The 10703-nt window shown below is 38.4% G+C and overlaps 1 protein-coding gene across 1 annotated transcript; it reads left to right on the forward strand.

Moving 5' to 3' along the window:
- Positions 1 to 8665: 8665 nt before the first annotated feature.
- LOC145502739 (uncharacterized) lies at positions 8666 to 9757 on the forward strand. Its single transcript, XM_081482100.1, has 2 exons — positions 8666 to 8793; positions 9019 to 9757. The coding sequence occupies exons 1-2, from the start codon at positions 8682 to 8684 to the stop codon at positions 9657 to 9659; spliced, it is 753 nt and encodes a 250-aa protein (XP_081338226.1). The 5' UTR covers positions 8666 to 8681; the 3' UTR covers positions 9660 to 9757.
- Positions 9758 to 10703: the final 946 nt, after the last annotated feature.

The following is a 10703-nucleotide window of genomic DNA, read 5'->3' on the forward strand; positions in this document are numbered from 1 at the left end:
CAGCTAAGCTCTCGTTCCGTTTAACATGAAGTTACATGAAGGTTCAGTTTTCCAATGTTTTTGCAAGAGTTGTAACTGTTTTAAAGGGATAAGGTGTTTTCTCAACATTATACTGCGACAAGGCAGTTATATTCACGGGTGAAAATGGATCAGGATTTCGGTGGCTTTTTGGCCTTTTAAAGAAAGATAATCATGTCGGGTTTAATCAAGATTAAACTTTTATTTTTTTATATATATATTTTTTATTTGGTGTTTGCAATATTGTATATAGAAACCAGTGCTCAAAAACAAATAAATAGTAGTTTTTATGCTTTCGTAAAGCCACTGTTTGATTTCTTTTTCTTATTTTAAGTTAATATTCTCATTCGCCTTTCATTCTTTATTTTCCGCGATAGCAAATCGAAGGCTAATAGACCATTTTACAGATCTGTGCTCATTGATCAGACCTTTGAATAGAGGCGAGGCTAGAGTTGAATTTGTTATGATGCATACCATTGTGCTCAGGGATGTCATAGCCCTAGCTAGTTTAAGCATAACACGAAAAAATTGCAAATCTTTTCTACGCAGCGCAAAACAAAAGCACAGAAAATATAAAACTTAATAATACGCCAAATGATGTAGGTGCGCACTATCTCTCGAAAGACAGTTTTTGTGAACAGCTTGTCCCCTAGTTTTCTCGTATTTTTATTCGATCGTTGAACGCACGAGTACAATCGCGAGAGAACTTAACTGGGCGCAAGCGCGAAACGGGAGTTTTGACGGGGAAGGGGTAGGGACGGAGATAAGTCGCTCGCTTTGCTCGGTTCTTTGCCCCCACCCCCTCGTGCTTCGCACTCGCGTTCGCTTTTTCCTTTGTGTGCGTTGAAACCTAAACTGTCTAATGAACAGCGTCTGACTTGTAGAAGCATATTGTGCATGCCTTTGGGCACTTTTCAAGACGCGCACTTTTTTTCAGACGAGAAATTGCGCGGTTTACAAAATTATTGGTTATTTTACAAATTGATATCACGTGCCTTACAAGATATTGTGCTGGAATCAGTAACAAATTGATAGCGCGTGCTTTACAGATTGCGTATCGGTAACAAATTGAAATCGCGCGGTTACAAGATACTGGTATTTTACAGATGGTCTTTACTTAGTTTACAGAACTTTGAGTAGATTGCACAATTGCACAATTTTATGATGTTTCATAAAAGTGTGCATGACATTTTAACAAATAGGTTTATAGCATTGCGTTACGTTGTAATTGCACAGTTAACAATAATATAAGCCCATATTCCCACACTTTCCATCTTGGGAGATGGATGTTTATCTTCCCCTTCCTCCCTTGTTTTGGCTTCGTCAAAACCTCTTAATTGCTAATTGTCTAGACCCTCTCCAAAAAGCATCAGCTGTCATTTTCATTGTACGTTTTTTCCTTCAAACGTTAGTGGGGTCAGCAATGCCCTGTGGACGAGGTTGGAATTATGACTAAACTTCCATGACAGTTGCCATGGTAAAAACTTCATGAGAAAAAAACCCGAGCCGAGGAGAAAGCGAGTGAAAAAAAAAAAAAACCAGGAACTGTGGGAATTGAGGTAATATGAGAAATTGATGAAGACATGGAAAAAATAAATTCTGAAAAAAACACGTTTTTACTGAAAATTGTATTTTGTTTTATGTTTTTTTTTTCTTTTTTTTTTTCAGTTGTTTTCGTTCCTTTGAGCTTGAGAGAAGATTACAAAATTTTGTACCATTTCATCACGGCTAACAAGGAAATGGCTTAAATTGTTAACTGCATTATTCATCATACATTGCGGCATGTTCAAATACACAAATATTAACGACAGGAAAACTCTAATCTTATCTTGTCACTTCCAGCAAGCCCGCTTCACCTGTACGGATATAATTCCTGTTTTATAAACTTGAGAAACAAGAAAGACAGGCTTCAGACGTCACTCTTTTGGCGCCAAAAAACCAGTCTCGTTCGATTGTTTAGTTGATGGCCTTACCACTCATCAATGGTGCCGGATTAACTATAGATCGCTCTATTCGCTCGCGACTATTGCTGCAATGCTTGTTCAATTTAAACTAACCTGAATGAACAATATTGGCAGGTCTTAATTTGGCGCTGTTCTTTGAAAAATGCCGTTTTCCCGTCAGGATGAACAGGACTTCAGAGATGATTTCCAACCGGTTACATGTCGTCTATTTTTATATAAACGTAGGTCCGTACAGAATGTAAACCCAACAGCCGGCGCAAAAAAGAATGCTTTTGGCATATGTTTTCCATGAATTCGAAAACAGAAATCTCTAAATCAGTAAATAAATTAAATTGCCCTGAATTGACATTTACCGCTGTTATTACCGCTGCATCGCGGATGCTTTCTCTTTTCTTCTTTAAAAAAAGGAACTGACGATAACTCTTGATCGATTCTTGATATTACTTCTCATCGTCCTATTGCAATTACCTGATCGAACCTGAGACAAGTGCAAGTAAGAAAATAGGGGGAAATATTGAAAAGGCCAACACTTATACGACCCAGGTACCAAGATAACAGTTTCGTTTGTAGTATTTTCCTTAGAAATAAAAGCGGCATAAAATAAAGACTGTAAATAAACGATAATGACCTTAGTTTGGTCTGTTTTTAATAAACTTAATCAATTTTTCTTTGGCCCGGATCTTCGCATGTTCTCGGTTATTATCAAGTAGAAACTTTGCGTGGCCCTCCCACACACGTACGGGCGAAATCGCACGACAATAAAAATTCACCTGCTACACCGATAAACACCCAAAACACTTACATTAAACAAATGAAACTGAGCGAACGTGACTCTTATCATTGATCAATCAGGATAATAAGAAGTTTGCATGTTCAGGTGTTTTTTCTTGCTCCTTACTCTTTCTGGTTGCGAAAAAAGTGAAAACGATCGAACAAAACCAGTTTAAATCCCTCGTAGTTAGCATGTAAGGAAATGTGAATACGTCCTTATCATCAAGGATCAGATCGATAGTTGAAGTTCAGCTAGGGCTGAAATCTGGCTGGCCAACGCCCTATGTGTTATGTCCTTGAGCGCTGGAGTAAGAACATTTTTTTTTTTTCAAGGGGAGACCGTTGCATTTAAAGTTTTGTTTGGGGTACCCTCGATAACCCCAATTACGATTGACGAATATTCCATCTGAACGGTAACACGTATATCAAAATGTTTTTTGGAGTAAGCTCTTAACTGCAAAAATTTGTCCGGCTTTTGCCTTTGACAGGCTTCATCAATAAAACTTCTTAACTCGGCCATATTGACGCCTTTTTACAAAGCTATGGCTCCTGTAGAGTACAACCAACTCCAGGCCGTTTTACCTTAAGGTACGATTTTTGTTAAAGTTTAGAATTCGTAAAGCATTCCGTGAGCTGCTAATTATGACCTGGGCGGTCGCTACGCGCTACGATGTGCATCAACCATCTTACGCAAGACATATGGCCATCAGATCAAGTGCAAAATTAACTAAACAATGATGCATTTTTTTTTTCACTTCCTGTGCTCTTTCAGTCATAATTAATTTCCCTTTTGGTGTAAAAATTGAAACATTGCTCGTACAATATCATGATTCTATGACTGAATATTCTAAATGACGATTCTAAGTAAGCCATATGGATCAATTATTGGAGCTCAAAGTTTTCCATAGTTTACACAACCAAAAACGCAATTAATTTTGCCTCACAGTATATTGGTACAACAGATTACTGCCCGAGGCAGGTCAGTTGTACCCCACATACCGAAGATGGACCCCACAGAGCGAGTTACGTTAGAATTCAGCATTTACTTGTTTCCCGGCATGATGATCAATTATTTTGCTTCTCAGTTACACTCTGCTTTATTATTTGGATAATCCTGGGAGCACGGGAAGTCTTGTGGTGTGGTTGGCTACCCGCTAAAGCGTGATAGCGCTCCCACAAGTAAAATAGGTCATGTATGTCGTATGATAAAATATTTTATTTGAACAAGCTTGCTTCGTCAAGATGACTGGATATTTCCCTCGATCATGTTTGCGTGTGTGTTCACGGACAGCACATTCGACCGCGTCGCGGTCCATAAACACGGCCTGCAAAACAACTCAAGATCTTGACCGATATCAAGCCAACTCAGTACCACACGCTCGGACAATAACCAATGTTTATTTTTGTGATAATACCATGTCTAAATCTGACATGAATATTACGATATAAATATACATACCAATAAAATTGTTGTTGCTGTTGTGGTTGTTGTTGTTAATGGTAACCGATATCGAAATTTATTATCGTAGAATGAGACGCTAATTAGCAATAAGAAAACGTCAGGTCAACCTAGGCTCTTCTACAACGAAGTCTGAATACAGATGTCTCTTTATGTATACAGACTCTTTTGTATTTTATCAAGACAATCCATCTGCATTATCAACTTGTTTGTTCATGTAACTTAGTCTTCTGTACAACGTATTAATGTTTGCGCGAAGAAATCACAGCCTCTAATATCGGTCACTTTGCAAACTAATATATGGAATTTACTTCGTAAAAAATACCACGACTGAATGTAGATACAATTTAGGTACACATTATAATAGTCTAGCAGGTACACTTTTTACTCTAGCACAAACTTATTCCGAAGTCTTGTTATCCATTGTTTGCAGAGGTCTGTGTTAATCTTATCCTACATCGATCTCATTCCGATATTAGCACTATCATCAGTATCTCTGGATATATTACATCGGATTAGAGTTAGAGGAAGGAAGTCGAAAATCATCTTTTAAAAAAGCAAAGTCACACTACGACTGCGTAATTCATGCTGTAATGGGGTTTTTCCCGTTGGGCTGATCATGATGAGTCGGCTAATTATCGATATGCTTTGCTGACCTCAGTGGACAACAAAGTTTCGTATAGTGTGATCGTCCGGGTGAGTGTAGTTCTGAAAAGAACTGTTGTTGGTGACTGACGTTTCGACAACCTGAGCGGAAGTCATCTTCAGAGTCAAGTGAATAGTGTTGTCAGTCCATGATCTTATAAGTCTGGTCCGTTGAACGTGATTGGTCAGTATAACCATCATGGTATTGGCTGAAAGACTCGTGTAAAGTTTGTCATCAGTCATTGGTGGGTTTCGATCCGTCTGTTGTTAGTCAAATAGGTCGGTTTTTGGTCCGTGTATTGTTAAGTCGGTCTGTTAGAAGTCCGTTTGTCGGTTTCGTTTCTGTCATGGATAAGTCGTTTGTAAGGCGCCGGTAGTTGTTGACATCTGTTAAGAGGCGTTTGTTCTAGGTTAGTGTACTAGCTTTCCAGAGTCAGTCGTTGAAAATAGTTTGTACTGTAGGTTAAGCACTGAGCAGAGTCCCAGTCAATGTTGTGGTTTGTCAGTTGATGATGAACAGCAATGTGATTGTTGGCATCACCATTTCTCGTTGCTCGTTTGTGTTCAGTCAGTCTCGTGTTAAGGATTCTGCCAGTCTCACCAATGTAGGAAGCCTGGCAGTCGGAGCATTTGATCTTGTAAACTGCTCCCTGTCTGTCGTTAGGTTCGTCTCTGTCTTTCACGTTGGTCAGTAAGTGTCGTAACGTAGTTGTAGGTTTGTGGGCTACACGAATGTTGTAGGGCTGTAGGATCCGTGAGATGGTCTCAGAAGTGCCCTTAATGTAAGGTATAGTCACTGTAGTAACAGGTGTAGGGTTCCTGTTCGTAGCGGCACGAAAATACTTTAGGAAATAAGTAACTGGAGTATCGAAAATAATTGAACTTCAACAAAGGAAATTCTAGATATTCCAGTGAACCTTTGAACAAGGGATAATTAAAGATCTCCGTGTTAAATTATTAGCAAAATGGTGTTAACTTGTGAGAATCGTTACAAGCTTGTTGCATGCAAATTATAGAGAAAATCTAATGACTAGATTTTCTAAAAATAAACAAAACCGATTTTAAAGGCCTGTTTATATTTATTCATGTTGCCATGGCAATGGCACATATGTCAGCTTAATCATCCAAAAACCAAAGCTGTCATTTTTGGCGACCGAGGGATCAAGGGTTTTAGAGAAAAAGGTGAATGAAACACAGGTATCTAAAACTGTGTTCAGTCACCTTAAGCTACAGCAGCTGAGTTGACAAGTGATAAAGGCATGGAAAATTGTACACAGACTATCCTCAGATAAATATTTCTTAATTTTTCTAATATTATGTAAATGAAAGAATACACTCCTGCATGCCGTGGTGATATGTGCAGAAACAGACATTTTTTCAGTAAAACCAGACTCCTAAATATCAAGCTCAGGCAACAGAGCAATATCATTATCAACAATATGTACCCAAATGTTGCAAATTAATCTATTTTAATAGCTGATACCATGTTGCAATAAATGTTTATCAACAACACCTCGGTTTTGTCATACTTAAGTAAGAGTCTATAATCAATCATCCAGCTTCGAATATCTGCAATACACCTTTCCAAAGCCCTCATTCCAACATCTTGATTGACTTGGCCATCTGGCTTGAAGCTTAAAATGAAGCCGAGTGTTGTTAGTAAAGCAATGCACATGTGGTAAGTGTTTTTCTATAACATTGAACAACTGAGATGAGTAAATAAAACTATAAATAGTAGAGGCCCTAAACAAGAACCTTGAGGTACCTGGCAATCCAGGTCGAAGCATCTAGAGTGTTCCACTGAAGAATATCTGCTGACTTCTATTAAACATTAACTATGTTTTGAACCAGTTCAGGACTATCCCCTGTAACCCAACTTTGTTTTGCAGTGCAGCACTTATTGTTAAGGTACAAAACTGAAATTGTTTTTGAAACAATGCTAAAATTGTTAAAATGTCATTATATCAACACTTGTTAGAACCACTTTTCAATTTCCTAGGATATCTACATGTAGTCAGACTGGTAATTATCCTTGTTTCAGGGTAACTATGAGGTTTGGCTTTTATTAATGGTGTGTTAGCCTACCATAGCTGTTTGCTAAAGAAGCAAAAAATAGTTTTTGTAAATAGAACAACATACTTTAAAGCCACATTACAAATATTTAACTACCAGATCACAAAAAAAAGCTATATTCTCTCCTCCTTACAAAATTCTTGAGCTTGTCAAGGCTAATGAAATCACACAAGTGTAACCTTAAATTCCGTTTAATGTTTGCTCACAAGCAAGTGTTCTACAAACTCACAACGGTAACCATAATTGTATCTTTAACTAACGGTTTATAAATGCAAATTATAATATTAACCTTACGAAAGAAACTTCCAAAACAGAAAACAATGAGGTATATTTGGTTCTTCTTGGAACTTTGTCAACATTTCTTTCCCTTGCTGAGGATGATGAAGTCACATTTTCCCTTTTCATTCTAATTTAAACTTCCAAACCAGCTTCGTCGTAATGTACCCTACAACATTGCCTGTTGTTGATCTAATGTGTCAAGTAACTTTTTAATAAGGGATTGTTTTCTGCTATGTTAAAAAGTGCTGACATATTTTAGGCACATCGTCAGACAGTTTTTGTTCGAGCGAGCCTCCAAAGTCTCGAAATTGGAGCTCGAAAAATGGTTTGGTGAGGCTACAGTATCTTGGCTGCTATGATTGATGTGTGCGTTTTATGCTGAAGAGTTCCAAAGGAAAAGCATAGTAATAAAGCAATAATTACTTACCAATACGAAAGCAGATATGTGTTTCGCCAATATGGCCGCCTCATTGATTCCTAGTGGTAGCGTGTTTTAAAATAACCCATTTAGGGTCCCCTAAGTGTGAACATTCGGTCTCTCAATCCATATTGCAATTTTCAGAGGTTGAGAAATTCTGACTAGATGTTAAAATTTGTTTATCGCAAACACTTTTTTTTTTATTCTTTGCACTTGCTTATTGCAGCGACATCGCAGTTTAGTTGGGCTTTTATTAAGCCGAAGCGGGGAGGGGTGGCGACGACACTTTCACTTCCGTCTACGGTCCACAATACACAAACGTCCGTCCACAAACTTCCGTCAACAAACTTCCGTCGATATTTGGTCCCCGTATGAATGAGCTAAAAATAAAGTGCTACGAGTTCTATCTTGTTATCTTATAAATTATACATTGATATGATTATACTGAGTCAAAGTTTCTCGGTGGACTATTATTCTTGTAACAAGAATAGAGCACAGATCGATAGTAGAGACATTCAGTACTCCTTCGGCTCTGATCGTGGAAAGAAAATGATGTTCCGTATTCTGTTGGATTTGTTTTTCTTCTCCTGTTTGACGGCAACAAGGTGGGAAAATCAATTGTACTTCGCGCCATTCACCTGTTTGAGTCAACTCAACGATAATCCCGGAAAGCGATCGGTATTTTACATGTAATAGATTTTGTGCAAATTACGTGGACTACGCCAGTTTATCATCTTTTTGTTGGTCTCGATTTGTAATTTAGAAAAAATTACTTGTATATTATGTCTCCCATTGTTGATTAGGATTTTAATTAATTTCGAGATAGGATCAAAATTTTACCTCAATTGTGACCCCCGATTTAGTCAAAAACTCACTGAAATGGAAATTTCTTTAATTCCCTCAAAGAACGCTATGAAAATAAATCGCCCCTTGACTGTTGCTGATTTATTGCTTGATTATAGGGAACATATCTAGAACTTCAAATGTCAAAATTAAAATCATTTTTATTTTAACCATCAGAGGATTGAAACAGCAGAGATATAAAGTGTTGGAGATGGACTTACAAGGCAATCTTTACTTTCACAAGAACGCTCTGCTCTGCAAGTACGAGATCATCGAGCGACTGACCAGTGGAAAATATCATCTGGAAGAACAAAGCCCTATAGGTAATTTACTTACTTCATTGCGTAAAACGATTGAGAACTCAGAGCACCTTACTTACAACGCTTGATGTAATTTCTCTTTGCCTGTAAGATTGACATAAGCGCTTAAATTTTTAAAGTTTAATGACAGAACTGCCTCTCCCTCGACATTGTACAAAAAAACTCCGGTCGGGAAAAAAGCCATGACAACCTATATTTCAATACTTTTTCTTCCGTTACTTAACGCAGGAATGAGCAAGTCGTCTCCAGTGTTGAACTGCAAGGACTTGAAACAGAAAGCGCCATCACTCGTGTCAGGCGTCTATTGGATAGATCCAGATGGTGGTTCCCATGGTAACGCATTTCAGGCCTACTGCGACCAACAGACGGACGGTGGAGGCTGGACACTAGTTTGGAGTTACACCTTCACAGCCTACTCTAGTTTTAATAGTGGCGCAAACGCTGTCACGCCACGTCCAAGCTGGACAGCCACTGGAGCTAACACTCGAGTGTCCACAACAGTTCCTCTGAGTGAGACACATTATGAGGCCATGAACTTTTCTTTGTGGCGCAACATTGGGAAAGAATTCCTGATCAAGAGCAACATCAACAACTGGATCGCATGCAAGGAAGGCACTGGCAGCTTGGTGCAACAGAGGAAGGGGTCAATCACTTGTAAACTGGTTAAACAGGTTTCCAAGAAATGCGCTGCTGTGCCAACATCCTTCCAAGTGTTTGGCAATGGGCCGGGCGTCAACCGAGGCGATCACTACTACTATTTTGATGGTAGCACAAGTGGTAATTGGCCTACCCATGATCCATGTGGAGCAAATAACGCAAATCAGTTAAAAGGTGTGGTTAATCCACACGGAAATATTTTTGTTCGTTAACAGCTAAGCTCTCGTTCCGTTTAACATGAAGTTACATGAAGGTTCAGTTTTCCAATGTTTTTGCAAGAGTTGTAACTGTTTTAAAGGGATAAGGTGTTTTCTCAACATTATACTGCGACAAGGCAGTTATATTCACGGGTGAAAATGGATCAGGATTTCGGTGGCTTTTTAGCCTTTTAAAGAAAGATAATCATGTCGGGTTTAATCAAGATTAAACTTTTACTTTTTTATATATATATATTTTTATTTGGTGTTTGCAATATTGTATATAGAAACCAGTGCTCAAAAACAAATAAATAGTAGTTTTTATGCTTTCGTAAAGCCACTGTTTGATTTCTTTCTCTTATTTTAAGTTAATATTCTCATTCGCCTTTCATTTTTTATTTTCCTCGATAGCAAATCGAAGGCTAATAGACCATTTTACAGATCTGTGCTCATTGATCAGACCTTTGAATAGAGGCGAGGCTAGAGTTGAATTTGTTATGATGCATACCATTGTGCTCAGGGATGTCATAGCCCTAGCTAGTTTAAGCATAACACGAAAAAATTGCAAATCTTTTCTACGCAGCGCAAAACAAAAGCACAGAAAATATAAAACTTAATAATACGCCAAATGATGTAGGTGCGCACTATCTCTCGAAAGACAGTTTTTGTGAACAGCTTGTCCCCTAGTTTTCTCGTATTTTTATTCGATCGTTGAACGCGCGAGTACAATCGCGAGAGAACTTAACTGGGCGCAAGCGCAAAACGGGAGTTTTGACGGGGAAGGGGTAGGGACGGAGATAAGTCGCTCGCTTTGCTCGCTTCTTTGCCCCCACCCCCTCGTGCTTCGCACTCGCGTTCGCTTTTTCCTTTGTGTGCGTTGAAAACTAAACTGTCTAATGAACAGCGTCTGACTTGTAGAAGCATATTGTGCATGCCTTTGAGTCTAGTGTTGAAGTTGTGACAATTTTTTTGTTATTCCATTCGGTTCATCTATTTCCTCAGTTAACGCATAAAACAGCAATTACGTCAGTAATAACTGCTAGAGTGATGTGGTAAAAG

Source organism: Orbicella franksi, chromosome 11, assembly GCF_964199315.1.
Source record: "Orbicella franksi chromosome 11, jaOrbFran1.1, whole genome shotgun sequence".
NCBI classification, from domain to species: Eukaryota; Metazoa; Cnidaria; class Anthozoa; order Scleractinia; family Merulinidae; genus Orbicella; species Orbicella franksi.